Source organism: Periplaneta americana, chromosome 14 (genome assembly GCF_040183065.1).
Source record: "Periplaneta americana isolate PAMFEO1 chromosome 14, P.americana_PAMFEO1_priV1, whole genome shotgun sequence".
Taxonomy (NCBI): Eukaryota; Metazoa; Arthropoda; class Insecta; order Blattodea; family Blattidae; genus Periplaneta; species Periplaneta americana.
The window spans coordinates 60,468,916-60,488,481 of NC_091130.1; the positions used below are offsets into that span (position 1 = coordinate 60,468,916).

The window sequence follows — 19,566 nt, forward strand, 5'->3', positions numbered from 1 at the left end:
GGAAGCTTAAAGGAAATTAATACATTGGAACACATTGAAAATCAAAATCTGTAATTAAAATGTTTTCTATCCTCAGAGGCACGAAATTAAACTGTATGATCATCCTCATATCCTTCATGGAGGAATCGCCACTGAAATTCAGTGACACTTGTGGTGGACGAGGTCGCAGTTGGGGTTTTTCTCGATGTTCTACCATTTTCTCACATTAGGCATCAATATCATTTTGTCACCATCTCCATTCCGTCATTATTCCATATCATTTCTCGAACACTGGCTGGTGATGCACAAAGATGCTGGTCTAGGAACGAGTGAGATTGCCTGCTCAAAGCCTGGGTACACAGCAAACCTTAGTGTAACCAGCTGGTGTGGGTTAGGAATGCGCCTAGCTTGCAGGTTAGTACAGTAGATCTTGTAGGTTGCAGTGCTGAGTCGTAGTAAATGAAATTCTTTAAGGCGAGTTTTGATAGCAGTGAATACAGTGAAACCTGTTCAAATCGGAACCTGAATAATCCGGAATCCTGTCTATTTCGGAACAATTTATTGGTCCCGGCGAAATTTGTATGTATTATGTGTAATTTTTCCTGACTAAAACAGAAACTGTCCAATGCGGAAACGGAAACTGCCTGCTACTGTTCAAAACGGAAATAATATTTTGGACACACTATATTTTGTAACTATATTTTGAAACAGCGTGTAATTTCAAGGAATATACGAAATATGTAGGTCACTAAGATAAAAACAAGTTTTCTTTGCAAAATTCTAGAGGGTACCAGGGTGTGTTGGCCTGTCAGTCATAAATGTTATTACCCTGTTGACTAGGCAGACGAGTCCCTGCAATTTAATTTTTTTATTTTATTTGGTTATTTTACGACGCCCTATCAACATCTAGGTTATTTAGCATCTGAATGATATGAAGGTGATAATGCCGGTGAAATGAGTCCGGGGTCCAGCACCGTAAGTTACCCAGCATTTGCTCATATTGGGATGAGGGAAAACCCCGGAAAAAACCTCAACCAGGTAACTTGCCCCGACCGGGATTCGAAACCGGGCCACCTGAGTCCCTTCAAAGATTTTCAATGCTTCACACCCATTACTGTCGTAGCTAAACAGAGCGCAAGTGTAGTGATTTCCAGGTTAAAAAAAAAAAGTTGCATAAAATGTAGCATTAACATTAAGTGATAAAGTAAAAGTTATCGAGATAAAGGAAAATTAGAAACAAAGTCTATGTGAAATAATATTGAAGTACAGTTGTGGAAAACTCAGGTGTGACACTTTAAAAATTAAAGATCATAATGAGTGAGTGGCTTGCGGCCGATATTGGTGACAAAAAAGAAACCAGAAAGCAACTGTTTATGTGAAAATAAATGAACTGTTGTGGGAGTGGGTTCTTCATGACCTTTCAAAGAACATGCCAATTTCTAAATCTGTTCTGCAAAGCAAGCTATTGAACTGGGAAAGAAATTAAATAAACCAGAATTCAAGGCTTCTAATAGATGGCTCTTAGTCCAATTAATTAATAATGTGCAGTGACATGCAGTACAGTATTAGAGTATAGTGTTAGATATTAAATAGAATGAGATTAGTAAACTTTAGTAACGTTTAATGACTAATGATTGAGTTACGATAATATTTATACAGAAAATGAGATTTTAATCAAGATGATTCACCAACGTAATAAGCGACAGAAAGCTGATTTAATGTGATGAGTATTAAATGGAATATTTTGTACTTCTTGCAATTTGCGGCATGCCATTTTGTTTTTCATGTATATGAATGGCAAAATATTCCATTTTAATGTCACACCTGAATAATATGGAAACCTGTCCACAACGGAGAAAAAAATAGGACCATGTCACTTCCGTCTTGAACAGATTTCACTGTATTATATTACGTAGTAATCTTTGTGACTAGGGGAAAAGGTCGTAATAAGCAGAAAAGCATTAAAAGTGGGATTATGTGCAGGATATTTTGACATCCCTTATGAGGTGAGTCTAGGGGCTGGCATAAATGAGCATTAAAAGTTGGTATTATAAGCAGGAATATTATATGGAGGTTTTACTGTAGTAGTTAATCTTCTTGTCCAGTGGGTGAAATGCTCTGTGGGTGTGTGCAGCCCTCAGCTTTATCTGGTTATATGCTAGAGTTTGTGGAGTGAAAAAAATTAAAAGTGTGGATACTTCATAAACAAAATTTAACAAGATCAAATACTGTAGAGATGATTTTTTTTTTTTAGGAAAACAGCTGGATAAACACTTTGTTAAACTTAGGCTACCTGTTCTCATATACCATGAGATGTCAAGGAAATGAGAGGTTGCCATTTCTTTCGATCTTTCACTAACACACACTTTGCCCTTTTTATGTCACAACCCCTTTGCTGTAATGCTTCTTTTACACCCTCTGGTCGTCCTCAGGGTCATCTGCTCTCTGTCCTTACTTCACTTCAAAGACTTTTCTTGAAAGTCTTTCAGGGTTCATCCTCAGCACATAACCAAACTGTTGCCACTTATTCTCTTCTGTCTTTATATCTAATGGGTTTATTTTAAGTTGACATGGATGGTGTTGTTTTTGATTGTATCTCTTTTAGTTTTTCCCTGGATCTTCTATAAATAACGTATTTCCATCACCTGTGCACAACTGTGGTGTCTTGATGTTAATACATAGCTCTCCACACTGTAGGTGATGATTGGTGTAAATGTTGAATTGTATACAGCAATCTTGGCTATATTCGATACCTTTCACTTCCATAGGAGGGGCTGATTGATGCTGAAAAATAGTTTTCTGGTGACAGTTATCCTTTCAGAAATTTCTGAGTCCAGTTTACCATCCTCCTGGAACATGGTACCAAGATACTTAAAGCTCCAGAGTTGTTGAAGCTGCTACTTTCGAACCATGATCGATTTGTTTTTACTCTCTTGATTTTCAGAATCATCTGCAATCCTCTCTTGCTGAGCTCTTCTATCCAGATATCGACATTTCTTTGCAAAGCCACATCACTCTTAGCAACTACCAAGGCATCATCAGCAAAGATCTGGTCGGTTATGTAAACAGATTGCAGTCTGAGATTCCCAGTTTTGATTTTTTGCATCTAATTCTGCATCCCTCATCAGGATGAAGAGAAGTGGGCTGAATTTAAATCTGTCGTACCTCTTGGTTGGTCCTAAACTTCTCTGACTTCTGATTTGATGTTATCACATAGTTAACACATTCAACAAACTTTTTTAGACAAAGAAATGAAATTTTACAAGAATCAGAAATTACAGGTAAAACTGAATAATAGATACAGTGAAGCCTCTCTAAAGCGGCCATTTGAAGTTACCTTGTAAAATGGCCGTTTTATCAGAAGGCTGCTTGATTAAGGTTGCGGTTTTTATGAATCGGCATGAAAATACTGAATTTCGTTGACTTTTTAGTACTGTGCGCATACAGCAATCGTGCATATTAATGTCCGCCTCTTCCATTCGTGTAACTAGCCTTTTCAAAACTCCCTTGCGGTACCTCAGTTTAAATGACTGGATAATATTTTGATCAAGGGGCTGGAGGTGTGATGTCATATTTGGAGGAAGAAACACCAATTTCAGGGATCACATTGCGATTTTGTCATTTAATCTTGGAATTGAAATTGCATAACCAACTCTCAAACAATGATGTCATTCAAGCTTTATTGTTGGCAGTCCACTTCACCCCTAATAAGCTCATGTCAACATTTTTCAAACATCTCGGTTTCAATGATTTCTCTATCATTAAGAGTGGTTCTTTTTCTCCTGCAACATTACAACAAAAGAGCAGTGTTATTCTGTCTTTTGCCAACTTCCCTCCTTTACACTCTTTATTTCTTAAAACTTAAAGTTTCGTTAGGGAGGGCTCTGAAGAGAACCTGTTTCGTCAACATTGTAACTGTCTCTGAGTTCATATTCCGCATGAATTGAAGGCAGTCTTTTTTTCTCCATTCTTCAATAACATTGGTTGCAATGTCACCTCCTTCACCAAACACAGAACGAAATGCAATGTTATGCCGTTTTCTAAAGCACTCTAACCATCCATTGCCATCAACAAACTTGCTTATACTGAGTTCTTTGGCAATTTGAAGTGCTTCCTCTTGAATCATAGGCCCACTTACTGACAATTTCTTCGCCCTCGCACACTTGAACCATTCTTAAACGAAATCATTCACATTACTAAACACAGATTCTCTCTTCCTTTTTTGACCACCACGCATATTTTTCTCCCATTCTGTTAATATTTCGTCTTTATTCTTAATTATACCGTTTATTTGTGTCCTTCCACATTTGAATATTTCTGCAATTTTTCTCGCAGATGTTCCCTTCTCACTTTATTCAATCATTTCTCGTCTCACTTCTAAACTTAACACCACTCTAGATTTATTGTTAGACATGATTTTTCTCTCAAATTAACTTCACAGTTCCTCTGAATAAACTGAATGAAAAGAAGAAAAATTCGTAAAAGCTGGTCCAAAAAGAGAAAGATAGAAAGAGGAGAAAAAATAAATAAAAAAATTCAAATAGTTAACTACTGACCTAAAACATACTGTGACATTTTCGATAGAAAAAGCCTGTGTTTCAATCCTTTAAAAACGAGTAAGAATTTATAGCTGTGCAGTGGAAAGTGACAAGAGAGTCCTAAAACAGTAATCAAGTAACCCCAAGATATGGAGGGTGTACTGATGTACACTTAGCTATTGTCCTTGTGATATTGCTTCCTGTCATCTAACCATCGAAAAAATAGGTCAGACAGCATCTGTGAAAAGATTTTTTGTTGGACAGTGACTGTTATAGTCAGGTTCCAATCCAATTAGACTCCAACAGCTGGCCAGCGCATGAGGTGGCCCCTAAATAAAGAGAGAATTTATATTGATCTTATGGAAAATCCAATTGGTTCCAGAGAAAATTGGCCTTTTGGCCTGGTGGCGTTTAAATGAAGTGACCGCAAAGGCAGGTTTCACTGTACACTAGTAATGGATAACAGAATTCCTCTACAAATTTTGAATTACCATGACTATTTCTTTCATTTTGTTTACTGAAACGGACTTGCTGATCTAGAATTGTTAAGGATGATGATGATGAGGACGACGACGACATAGTATACTATATGTATCTCACTTGCTGGCTTAGCAACACTGTGATTTCTAGAGAGAAACTGAAGCGGGTTTGTTAATTTGGCAGCCAAGATGAGACAAGGGTGAGGTGCTAAGTAATTTCTGCCAGAGAATGAGGAGGAATGTCATCAGTCATCTTGTGACAACTGAAATGCTTACATAGTGAGGGGAAGGATAACCCATAAACTGTTTTATAAAATTGTTTGTTGAAAGGTTTGTTGTTTGTAGACACGTTAATCTGGATATTGATGCATCAAAATTCATGTACATATTTTAGAGGAAAGTAGTAATATTCAGACCTATTTAAAAATTAATAAACGTAGATTAATTATGACAGGCACATAGACTATTACACTCAAATTATGATGTATATGACGACGACACTGAAATTATGATGTATATGACGACAATAAACCATCAAAATTATTTAAATTCAGTAATTTGAGATTAAATCGACATTTTTATGAAATATGTTTAGAATTTCTGAAATAGATGTTAGTTTTAATAACTTACAGCTGCAATAATTTGTAATACTAAATGCACAAAATCTTTACAACAAATTTATTACTTGTGAATAATTATACTTAGCCTTTTTTGTTTACATTTTGCTTAATAAAAATTAAATGGAATGACTGTTGTGGTAGAAACTTAAAGTTCGTGTTATGTAGCTGAGATATGTACAGAATGTAAAGTGTGTATACAGGGTGTTAAAAAAAGTATCCAATATTTTAGGAGGTACTAGTATGCATCAAAACAAGAAAATAATATCTAATAAACATGGGTCCTACAACACATACTTTCTGAGATCTGAAAACTTGTTCATAGGAGGTGCTCAATGTGACGACCATTCATGGCAATACGTTCTTCTGCCCCTCGGCATAAGGAATCACACACTCTTTGAAATTTGTTTTAATACGTTAATAAGAAAGTCCTGATAACGATTCCCAGTTAATCTCTGTGGTAGCACGTATGGCCCTATTAATCTATCACCAAGAATGCCTGCCCACAAGTTGAATGAGAATTGGTGCTGATGCTTTGTTTCTTCAACTGCATGGGAATTTTCATGAGCCTACACATGCTGATTACGAAAATTCACAACACGATCTCTGCTGAACCCCTCTCATATCCACAACCAGATTTTTGTTTTCAGCATTTCCTGTGACATATCAGTATTCCATGCCAGGGGTGTCAACTACGGTATGATTATTTATCAGGTAATCTGCTGTATTGTAGGGCAGAGGATAATGTGGAAAGTCACTTTCCTTTCTACTACAGTATAAAAACTTTATAGCAAAGCAACTCAACTGTATAGTAAAAGTCTTAAATCTGATCATGTTATACTAAAATTCAGATTGAGAATTTAAATATTATGTCTTCACTTGTCAATTTTCATTTGATAAAGCTAATAGCTAAGTTTGAAGGAATTTAAAATTGAATTAAAATTAAATGCTGCTAATATTAGTTTGATACGCAGAATATCAAATATTTTCTTAATCTTCTATTGAGGCTTGTACATAAGGAAAGTTTTCTACCAGCCTCTTGCGCAACTGCTTGACCATGAGGAGCAGAGTCACATTCAATGTGTCATTATTGGTTTGAAGTTTATAATATTTTCTATACCGATACTTGTTAGTTTTCAGGATTAAAAGTAATTATGAACGAAGTTCAAACATAGGCTACATTTTCTCTGCAGAATTTAATTGTGTATTCACTAATACCAATTAATTTAACATTAATATATGAGGCGTTCAGAGCTAAAGTGGATTGCCTCTATTGGCTGACCAAGGGAGTACCCATGAGCCACCCCTATATAGGGGGCCCTACCCCCAGCACAAGAGGCCTTTGCCCAACATAAGACATATCTATATCATTCATTCATTCATATGAGATTGAATTACAGTAAATAACATTGAGCACTTATTCGTCTCTGTGTTAAATCATTGTTACTAATCCATATCCTCGAATTATGTTTCAGGTTTCACAGCAGGAAAATCATTAGGTTGCTACCGAGATGAAAAGACTTTTCGTTTGCTTTCTGGTTATTATGCAAACCTCAAGACCACAAACTCGCCAAAACACTGCATCAACATGTGCCTTCAGTCTGGATTCCCTTATGCTGGTGTACAATACTCGTAAGTAATTTAACCCAGAATGCATCATCTGTCAAACACTATATTAATTATGTAAATTTTTCCTCACATTGAATGTGATAGTAAGCTGAGGGAAATTGTCCCTTATCCTCTCTCTCTTTCACCCCCGAGGAAATGTTGCCCTTATTTCCATTTTTATTTAGCATTTTACCTAACAGTTGGCGAAATTTCATGATTTGGGATTACACAACAAAATATTGGATTGATGCAAAAGTTATCGCTATGACAAAAGTTTTTGAGTTGAATGAAAGATAGAAATTAATCAGTAACATGGGACATGCTCTTATTTACTTTCAAGACAGTCAAGTACTTTAAAGTATTGTAAGTGATTTGATAATAAAACTTGTGAAGTACATCATGTCCCACTTAGAGGGATCGAGAAATGTGATAATTTCAAGTGTAAATAATGGTTTATTAACATACCTTTCTACATAACTTGATGTAAAAACTCCGAATTTCGGAATGCTCAGTGCAACTTGATGTGTATGCCTTGAGTTGCTCTGCAGACATCTAAACGGTATTCAATCTCCCTTCAAGTGTTCTGTAGCATTTGTGGAATCACTAGTGCAGCTGTATTTGTGATGCGTTGCCTCAGTTCCTCCAAAGTCCAAGGGGTCAGATCGAGTGACCTGGGTGACCAGGCAAGGAGTCCTTGTCTTCCGATCCATCTATTCGGGAATTTTTCATCCAAGAACTCACACACCCATTGATGATAATTGGATGGGGCCCCATTCTGTTGAAAAACCGATCATGGGGGAAGTTGGTCAAAAACAAAATTCCGCAACATGTCCAGATACACATTTCCAGTCCACACCTGTGAAGTAATGGTTAGTACGTCTAGCCGCGAAAACAGGTGGCCCGGGTTCGATTCCCGGTCGGGCAAGTTACCTGGTTGAGGTTTTTTCCGGAGTTTTCCCTCAATCCAATATGAGCAAATGCTGGGTAATTTTCGGTGTTGGACCCCGGATTCATTTCACCGACATTATCATCTTCATCTCATTCAGATGCCAAATAACCTAAGATATTGATAAAGCGTCGTAAAATAACCTACTAAAATAAAATAAAAAACACATTTCCAGCCTCTATGAAGAAGAATGGTCCAATGACTCACGTAACAGATTTTTCTTCTGCAAGTCATAGCATCCACTGAACTTTCTGTTATGGTGTTTCCCTACAAAATGGCGCTGGACTTGTTTTAGTGCCCTAGCAACAAACAAATGAAAGTTAAGCATGCAGCTCTTTTCAAACTTTGTTGCATAAACTTAAACAGTTTCTCTATCTTGTCAGATGTAAATCACAACGATATCTTTATCTGATTTTAATTGGTGAGCATTTATTACTCGATCCCTCTAAGCAGGACACAGTGTATTGGCAAGTCTTGAAATGTCTTATGAAGCATTGAATGTAACGAAACTTTGATCATGTACAACCAGCTTTACTCAAGTGTGACAACTTGATCGTCAGTAATCTGAAATTTTAGGCAAAATAATCTTTAAACCCTTCTCTTCCTGGAAAGAAATGATACTATTATCATTGATTAATAGTAGCCTATATATCTTTACATTTGCATTCTAGAACTGAATGTTTTTGTGGGATTGAGGAGCCTCCGTCCACGTCACGCCTCCCTGACTCGTCTTGCAACATGAAGTGCCCTGCTGATCCAAGAGAAGCATGTGGTGGCTTCTTTACTATCAATGTCTACGAAACAGGCATTGCAAGTAAGTAAATGCAGTAGTAATTTTATTAAACACAGAGATTTATTTATGAACATTGATAATGTCAAATGGAATAATGTGTAGAGTGGTTGAAAAGCGGGTGTATTTCCCTTTATTTTCGACACTGTGATAGTTATTATAGAATGTTTGATGTGGACACATACCTAATGGTTTAAGAGTCCAGAATATCAGTATGGGAACCGTCATTCTTAGCATAACTGAATTTTGCATCATGTTCTGGCAGATATTTTGTGCTTTCATGAAGGCATCTTCCATAGCTGTTAGTAACTTTTCCTTTGTGCGATACCTGTTAATACTGCCACTGTATGGTTACCAAGGTTATCAACGCCAACACAAATCTTCAAGAAATAAAGGGAGGTACGCCCATTTCTGGGCCACTCTGTACTAAGATTCAGAAGAGTTCTAGCTAGCTATGTCTATTGTCAGTGGTGAATATAAGAATGTCGCACTGTTTCGAAGGTTGGATCTACCTGCGTCTTCAGGTGATTAAATGGCTAAATCTGTGTGACTGAGTTAGTCATTTGTTACAATTTCAACAAGCAAAATCCCTTTCTCACCAAACCCTGTTTGCTCACATCAAAACGAAGGTAGAGCAAACTGTGAAAACTTTGTGAAATTATGATAGCAAGGTCCAGAATTCTTATGTAATTACAAATCCTATTCCAATCTATCCATTTTATAAAGTATAAAATTTTAGCAGTTACATTTTACCATTGATATACTGAAATAAAATTTTGCTTGATATTACAGTTTCTTATTTTTCTTAAAAAATATTAGTATAATTTGAAATATGTGGGATGAAACGTCATCAGTGTGCTAGTAGATAGCTATCTGCTGAGAACTACTCACTGATAAAAACTTAACATTGAATTGATATTAGAGGATCGAATCCCTCTCCTCCGGTGTTTTTCCCTTTGTGGCCTGACTCCAAGTTCGACATGTATGTTGACATTTATATTAAGTCAACTGCCATTATACAAGGAGTGCACTCAGTTGAGTGACTTGGTGGCTGGGATTCCACAGTAATATGCAGTGTTGCTCGAAGAATCTACGTAAAGATTAATTTTTTGGTCCTACAGAATACATCTGTTATGGTAACAATCGGTACATAGATTCTTCGAGCAACAGTGCATATTACTGTGGAATCCCGGCCACCAAGTCACTCAATTGAGTGTGCTCCTTGTATAATGGCAGTCGACTTAACATAAATCTCAACATACATGTCGAACTTGGAGTCAGGCCACAAAGGGAAAAGCACTGGAGGAGAGGGATTCGATCCAGTGCTGTGGATTGAACTTCGGCATAGCTCAGTGGTTAGAGCACTTGGTATGTAGAACCAAGGTCCTGAAATTTGTAGCATATTTTGCTCAGAGAATCCAACTTATTGATAGTTATCGACAAGAAGTCTGAGAACCTCAAAGAAATAAAATAGTCACTATGTACTGTATATGAAGACTAACTTGAGGATCCAAGTATAGGCGTAATGTTAGTCAAAATCTCATCATTCAGAGCTTTAATTTTTATATGTTTGTTTCGAAGAATTCACACCTCAAGTGCCAAGAGAAGTTGCAGAGTCTGGAGAATCTCCAGTGAGAATTGCCTTTCTTTTGACTCTGAACGGACGAGCTCTGCGGCAGGTGCGGCGGCTCATCAAAGTCTTATTTCATAGGGACCATTTCTTCTACATTCATGTTGATGCTGTGAGTAAGAGTTAATACTTCATATTGTGTGCTTATCTTAAATTTAAATTAATATTCTTGGTGTTCTATTGAACTGTGTCTTTTTATTTTCTTTCCCAGTTTAGTAAAATGCTCAGCAGCTACAGTGGTGGGGTTTTGTTTACTTTGCTGGATTTCATGGAAAGAATGGAATGCTTATGCTTTTTGTCAACATGAAAACCTTCAGGCATTGCAGAATTGTACCCTCCATTGTATTGTGAGTGCATGCTGTAGTATTTATTATTTACTTTCAATTTGTGCTGTCTGTTTTTTAAATTCCTGAACTTTAAATTATCATAGACTTGATACCAAATAAAATGTTCTGTACTGCATTTGGATACACATAATTTTTACTTTATTGTAAAAAACCTTCCTTATGCATAGAATTCAAACTATTAAGTTGTAAATAAGTTTGTACAGACCCAGAAACAAAATTTGGGCCATCTAATTTACTTCGTTTCCAGAAACGTCGCATTGTGCATGAGCAGTAAACAAGAGTGCCTAAATGTATGCTACTTGTGGACAGTCTTGCGAAGCTTGTTGCTTACATAGAGGAGGACTGCTACGAAAACTCGGCCCATTTTTTAATTCCGTATATGTACTAATTTTTATAACTACTTGTATTATGTATCAATATGTTTTATTAATACAGTAAAAGCCTGATATAGCGCGATTGTTGGGGGACATACTTAACACCCGAGTTACAGCTGAACCACGATATATCGGAAGTGATTATAGTCCATGTGTTAAGGAAATGACAAGTCACATGGAGATGGGTAAAGCCAGTAATTTAATGCACTATAACTCTATCCAAAAATTTAAAAGTCAAGACACTGCCACTGTTAGAATGGCTGTACACTTTAGTGAGGTGATGAGATTAAAAGAGAGTTGCCAGTTCTAGTTTTCTAGTTGTTGTTGTCACTAAAATTATTTTAATAAATAGTTTACTTCTCTATCTCTTCCCCCCCCCCCCTCTCTATTTTTTTTTTTTAAATAATCCAGCATTCTGCATGACACATGAATCCATGTAAATTTATTGTTATTGATCAAAGTAATTACAGTGAAATCTGTTCAAGACGGAAGTGACATGGTCCTAATTTTTTTTCCGTTGTGGACAGGTTTCCGTATTCAGGTATGACATTAAAATGGAATATTTTGTCATTCATATACATGAAAAACAAAATGGCATGCCGCAAATTGCAAGAAGTACAAAATATTCCATTTAACACTAATCACATTAAATCAGCTTTCTGTCGCTTATTACGTTGGTGAATCATCTTGATTAAAATCTCATTTTCTGTATAAATATTATCGTAACTCACTAATTAGTCATTAAACATTACTAAAGTTTACTAATCTCATTCTATGTAATATCTAACACTATACTCTAATACTGTACTGCATATCACTGCACATTATTAATTAATTGGACTAAGAACCATCTATTAGAAGCCTTGAATTCTGGTTTATTTAATTTCTTTCCCAGTTCAATAGCTTGCTTTGCAGAATAGATCCAAAAATTGGCTTGTTCTTTGAAAGGTCATGAAGAACTCACTCTCGCAACAGTTCATTTATTTTCACATAAACAGTTGCTTTCTGGTTCCTTTTGTGTCACCAATATCGGTCACAAGCCACTCACTCAATATGATCTTTAATTTTTAAAGTGTCACACCTGAGTTTTCCACAACTGAACTTCAACATTAATTCACATAGACTTTGTTTCTAATTTTCCTTTATCTCGATAACTTTTACTTCATCACTTAATGTTAATGCTACATTTTATGCAACTTTTTTTTTTAACCTGGAAATCACTACACTTGCGCTCTATTTAGCTACGACAGTATACGGGTGTGAAGCATTGAAAATCTTTGAAGGGACTCGTCTGCCTAGTCAGCAGGGAAATAAAATTTATGATCGACAGGCCAACACACCCTCGTACCCTCTAAAATTTTTGCAAAGAAAACTTGTTTTTATCTTAGTGACCTACATATTTCGTATATTCCTTGAAATTACACACCGTTTCAAAATATAGTTACAAAATATAGTGTGTCCAAAATATTGTTTCCGTTTTGAACAGTAGCAGACAGTTTCTGTTTCCGCGTTGGACAGTTTCCATTTTATTCAGGAAAAATTACACATAATACATACAAATTTCGCCGGGACCAATAAATTGTTCCGAAATAGGATTCCGGATTATTCAGGTTCAGATTTGAACAGGTTTCACTGTATCTACTTTTTTTCTTCTTTACCATATACAGTAAAACTTCTTTTATACATTTCACACTTACACATCTTGGCAAAATTTCTGTACTTTCCATGTCAATTTATTTCAATTATACGTTTTTTACGCTTATACAATTGTATGAGGGTAAGTCAATAAATAAGTCGCAAAACGGGATAGGTACAATAGTATTCATTCTATGAGATTCCTCACTAATATTAACAGCAGGAAACAATTGGCATTCATACAGTCCTCTCTGTAGATTGAAAACTCGAAAAAGCTTCATATCCATTGTTCAAGAATTAAAACAGAAAATCAATATCCCGAATTTAAAAGAAAACCTACAAATTAAACCAAACCCTTTAACTCTATTAAATATGCAATATAATCTAAATTTAACAGAAGAAATATTGAAATCAGAAGTAAACACTGAAATACTAAAACAATTGTCTTTAGAGACAATTAATATTAGATACCCTCCACAAAACTGGCTTCATTTATACACTGACTGATCCTTGATCTCCAGAGAACAAGGTGCCGGTGCAGGTGTTACGTGCTGTCTCTTCTCACTTTATAGTTCTCTTGGGTATGGAACAACAAGTTTTGATGGAGAAATCATTGCAATAAGTGAAAGCCTCAGGAATCTTCTATGCCACATCAGTAAATTTAGGAATGCAGTTATATTGTCAGACTCCAAAGCAGCTATTCTATCAATAGTCTCTAAACACACACCTTCATCTCAAACAGCAGAAATAACTAAAATGCTCTCTCAATTAATATCACTCAATAAAAGAATTGTATTCCAATGGATACCATCCCATTGTGGAATCCTGGGAAACGAGAATGCGGATGCTTTAGCAAAGAAGGGCAGCACTGCTACTTACAGACCTGTTACTAAATCTACGTATTACTCTGTAAAAAGATTTATTAAATCTACATACTTAGACTTCAACAAACAAAATTTGATAACACAATCCCAAGGGAAAAAATGGAACTCTCTGCATCAAAATCCACAGTTAATTCCCGATTTACCACGAAAATCGTCTGTAGCTGCATTTAGATTGGCAACAGGCCATGATTGTTTGGCTAAACACCTGCATAGAATTGTAATATATCAGTTCCCTAACTGTCCATTGTGCAACTCAAACCAAGAAATGGATTCGGAACACCTCAAAATCTGTGCTTCAGTGGCTGGTCATGATAATATCTTTGAAAAATATTGGAGTGCAAGAGGTCAAATGGCTTTATTGTCAAACGCCTGGCATTAGAAAACAACAACAACAATAGTATTCAGAGTAACTGCCTGAAATTTATTTCACTTTTCAACATATTCACCTTGTACATTCAGACACCTATCCCATCTCTTTACAAGTCCTTGAAAGCCAGCAGCAGAGAAGTCTTTTGGCTGCTATCACAGCCAACGAGTGACCTCTTGGGCTATGGCATTATCACTTTCAAAATGGCGGCCACCCAGATGATTTTTTAGGAGCCTGAATAGATGAAAATCACTGTAGGATAAGTTGGGATTGTACAGTGGATGCTCCAAGCGTTCCCAGTGAAATGTTCGCAACTGCTGCTGCGCTTGTATGGCTGTGTGCGGGCAGGCATTTTTATCCAGAAGAATCACACCTGCTGTCAGGAGTCCAGGTCGTTTGCGGTAAATAGCCTGTCGCAGTACCCACAGAGTGGTGCAGTATGATGTGGCATTCACAGCCTGACCGTGAGGCTGAAATTTAAGCAGTATCACGCCTTACGTGTCCCAAAACAACAGTCAGCATAACCTGTTGGAATTGTTGAACTCTTTTTTTTGGATGGGAAGGCAGGATGTTTCCATTCCATGGAGGGTTGTTTGGATTTCGGTTGAAAGTGGTGAATCCACGACTCATCCTCTGTAGGAATTCGCCGTATGAAGTCCTTTCCTTCCTCACTGTACAGATTGAGTGCTGCAAGGACAGGCCCATTCTGTTTGTTCATTTTGTGTTCTGAAAGACAACTGACAGGGGACCCACCATACACAAACTTTACGAAACTTCAGCTGCTCATGCATGATGTAAGCAGTTCCATGCGAACAAGCTACAGCATTGGCTACATCGTAAACCATCACACGCCGGCCGTTATGAATGATGTGTTCCACACACTGCACTGTGGCTTCAGTTGACACCTCCGCAGGACACCCAGGCCTCTTCCGATCTCTGACACTTCGCCGTCCCTTGTTGCTGGCAAAATATGCGCGCGGAATTTGAAATTGTATTCAGTAAACCGACGTTTGCGACTTATTTATTGACTTACCTTTGTATTTTAAACTCGAGGAGCTAAGAAACATCATTACGTTTAAATCAGTTTTACTCTAAATTAGGTTTGCCATGAAAATGTAAGAACGCGAAAATACAGCACGTGTTCATTTTTAAGATGCAGCTCACTCTGAAATTAATGGAGCTTTGAAGCTGCCCATGCTTTTCTCCACCAATCTTGTATCCTTAATTATGCTATTACTGTTTCAGAAATGGTGAAACATTTTTGTAACACACCATGATCTAACTGAGCATATTATGGAACAATTATTACAATTTGAGAGCATGGTTTATTCCTTAGAAGCAAGCAGCTCAAAATAACTGACTTTTTGTAAAATAATTAAATTACATGTTATTAAATGAAGAGCGTACTGGATGAACAAGTTTAATACCATTGTAAAATTTTCTGGATTGGAGTTTGAAATGTATCAGCCAGTTTTGGCTCTAAGCAGCTAAGACTTTCTAAAAATAATCTTACATTCTACAAAAATGTGTGTTATAAATTTGAGTACTGTATTAAAGATGGCTTAACTGTGAAGTTCTATATTTCTCTTATCAATATTCTTAATGTATCCAGCTGTTTGCTGACAACATAAAGTCCACTATAGTCCAATGTAGTCTATTCAGTTGTTTTTCACGAGAAATGAGGTGTATTTTGAATATTTTTCTTATAAAAATTTCACTAAATTGGCTCAACATGTTCTCCCCATATAGGCTTTAAATGCTATTTTAAATGTTATTTCAGTTATTTGTTTTCCTCACTTATGCGGTTTTTTTTTCTTTAGATAAGTATAAAAAGGTATTAATGAAGTTTTGCCGTATTTATGCATGAAACATTGTCTTATATATAGATAAGGAAACAAAATTTTTGTATTTCTTGTTCTATTGGATAATATTTCTTTAATATTTTTAAACTTCTATTTCTTGTTCTTAAAGGCAACTGAAGTCGTTTTTGTAAACTACTCTACCGACATAAATTTAATATACTAAAGTGTATTTCAAATTATACAGGATGGAAGTGAAATAACCTTGCAGATTGAAAGGGGCAATAGGGTACACATAAATGAATAGAAAACCTATATTACGTTTTGTGATTAAATGCAAGGTTAATTAACAAATTAAGTTTGAAGTTTCAGCAGTCTGGCAACATCCCTGCTAACATACTCTTCTCGTAATACAGATGTAAGAGGTCAACGAACTCGATGAGTCTGTACGTAAGCTGCTTTCTGCTGAGACATTGCCACTTGTTCGCTTCATGCAATGGCTTGAATTTAGGGGTTTTCACAATTAAATTTACACGAAAACCGTTCAGCTATTGAAATACACCAGAGGGATAAATGATTCTTTATTAGATTTTCTGTCGATGTGGAGAAAAATCACGATCCTACTCGCAACAATTAGCCTATAAGAGATTGTTAAACATTTGGGAAAAAGAAAGGAACTTATATCAACTTAAAAACAAATTTCAAGTTCCCATATGAATCAATAAAGCGAGTCATAAAAAGAATAAGTTACAGCGAACAGGCAAAACATCAAAATTCAAAATGGAAAGAATCATTCAAAGATCCAAAACTAATTCCTGATCTTCCTCAAAAATCTGCCGTGGCCATGTTTAGATTGATTACTGGTCATGATTGCCTCAGTAAACACCTCCATCGTATTGGAGTACTGAATTCACCTAAATGCTTACTGTGCACCAGAGAAGAGGACATGGAGATGGAGCACCTGATTAATTGTGAAACTCTTAGGACATTTGTGGACCTTCCATCAAAATATTGGGAAGCAAGAAGGATGATGACTTCATTGTTAAATCCAGAGCATTGGATACACACACACACACACACACACACACATTTGGGAAAAACAATTTTTTCTCAAACTATGAACTTTCCACCACTATGATATTATAGTTTTTTGTTACATACAACATGAGCTATTCACTCTGCAAATCTGCAAGGCTATTTCACTTCCACCCTGTATATTATATATGATTATATAATCGATTATTTAATGTTTTGATTGACAGAGGCAAGACTACTTGTTTCGAGAGTTGTTGGTTCTTGAACGAAGCCTCCCAAATGTACGTTTAGCTCGAAATCGCTATGCCACTATCTGGGGAGGAGCATCTCTTCTACAGATGCTGCTAACATCAATGAATGAACTTCTGGAATCTGGATGGGAATGGGATTTCGTCATTAATCTCAGTGAATCAGATTTTCCAGTCAAGTAAGTCAGAATCTTTGTATAAAAAATTGATATGCATATGGACTGATTTCTGAAAACTAGAGGTTGACATTTATATACCGAAACAATTAGCATTAATATTATTTCTAAGTATTTTATGTAGGAGACTGTCTCTGATAACATCTTCTGATCTTTCGTTTCCTATGATTTCTGAATGATTAATAGGCGTTGTTGATTCAAATTTTGAGAATCCACAAACATTTTGTGTGCTGATACAGTATGTTGAAGTTTCTGTACTGATAGAACTGGTAACAAAGATTAGGCGTACCTATCGCAACACATTTTCTCTTCCTTCTCTGATCGCCTACACATTTATCTTCATAGTTTGATGGATACAGAAAACTTGTATTGGTCAGAAAATCTTGACATAAATTTTTAAAGTATCATAGTGCCCTTTTATACAATAGTGAGGAAGTAAAAATTTTTCCGCTAAAAGTTTAAAATTAATTAATTCATTCATTCATTCATAGTTTTCTGCCCATGGGCAGGTCTTTCACTGCAAACCCAGCATTCTCCAATCTTCACTCTTTTCTCCCTTCCTCTTAGTCTTTGCATATAATCCATATATGCAAATCTGCCTTTCAGGTATAGCTTCCTGTGAAGCTGATTTGAATAATTTCAAGAGAAAAATTGTTCCGATGTCGGGTGCTCTACCAATTGAGCTACCCAGGAAGTACACCAAACACTGGCTCAATTTTTCCCTTTATATCCACTTACCTCAAGTGGGCTGACAGGCTGCCAGAGACCTCACAATCCATATAACTTAAAGTTGTCTATTATCTGATATTTTCTTCTGCCCCAAACTTTTTTTTCCATTGACCATTCCTTCCAGTGCATCCTTCAGTAGACAGTTTCTTCTTGTAAGTGACATAGTCAATTTCTTTTTCTCTTCCTAATCAGTTTCAACATTATTTTTTCTTCACCCACTTTTTCTAGCACAGCTTCATTTTTTATTATGTCTGTCCATTTCACATGCTCCATTCTTCTTCATATCCACATTTCAAATCACTTCGTTGTAATGCCCATGATTCTTCCTCATAGAATGCCACTCTCTGCTGCACAAAGCATTTCACTAGTCTTTGCCTTAGGTCCACAGAAGATGCTTCTTTTTCTATGAAAAGCTTCCTTTGCCATTGCTGTCCTCCTTTTCCCTTTCTGCCAGCAGCTCATGTTACTGCTTATAATACACCCCAAGTATTTGAAGCTGTCCTCTTGTTCCACTGCCTCATTTCGAATTCGCAAGTTTATCTTCTTTATTTATCTTCCGATTACCATGATCTTCATCTTGTTTGCATTTTTCTTCATTCCATACTGCTCACAGCTGTCATTAAGCTCCATTAGCATATTCCTGAATATAATCTCATCTGCTAACGACGAAGTTGGAAATAAAGTAAGAAATAATTTAATTTACACGAACCAAACAAAAGTGACATCGTGACATTGTTTCTTAATATAAATACTGTAATGTATAGTAGTCTTCTGTAAAAGCAAAGTAAATAAAAAATTGTTACTGATAGATGTAGTACTCAAGGTTTTCATTTATGTGTGTTTTATTCTATAATTTAATTTTCTAGGACAAATCAGCAACTAGTGGATTTCCTCACTGCAAATAAAGGACGGAATTTTGTGAAATCACATGGTCGAGAAGTACAACGCTTCATTCAGAAGCAGGGACTGGATAAAACTTTTGTTGAATGTGATGCTCATATGTGGAGGACTGGTGATAGACGTTTGCCTTGGGGTATCCAGATGGATGGGGGTAGTGACTGGGTGGCACTTTCCAGACCATTTGTCGCTTATGTTGCAACCGCAGTTCAAAGCAACTATCTTCCAGAGGACCCTTTAGTTGAAGGTCTCAACACAATATTTAAGCATACCTTACTGCCTGCTGAAGTAAGTACCATATCTTGCATCACTGATCAGTAAGATTTGGATAAAGTAGCTGTATCAGGCTAGGATGTATAGGGTCTTGACTTGCTTCAGACTAAGTACACACTACCCCCTTCCACTAGCTAAAACTCTACCTGCTGGGAAGAGCACTCCCCACCCCCTAGCTAAAACATCGGTGAATGGACATTACAGCTGATAGGACT

At 36.4% G+C, this 19,566-nt stretch overlaps 1 protein-coding gene across 1 annotated transcript in view; it reads left to right on the forward strand.

Moving 5' to 3' along the window:
* The window catches only part of oxt (Xylosyltransferase oxt), a 54,365-nt gene that overhangs the window by 6,518 nt on the left and 28,281 nt on the right, over positions 1-19,566 (forward strand). The window contains exons 3-7 of the mRNA XM_069845381.1: positions 7,089-7,245; positions 8,839-8,981; positions 10,539-10,699; positions 17,256-17,455; positions 19,048-19,366. Coding sequence (XP_069701482.1) covers positions 7,089-7,245; positions 8,839-8,981; positions 10,539-10,699; positions 17,256-17,455; positions 19,048-19,366 — 980 coding nt within the window. The remainder of the gene's footprint in view (positions 1-7,088; positions 7,246-8,838; positions 8,982-10,538; positions 10,700-17,255; positions 17,456-19,047; positions 19,367-19,566) is intronic.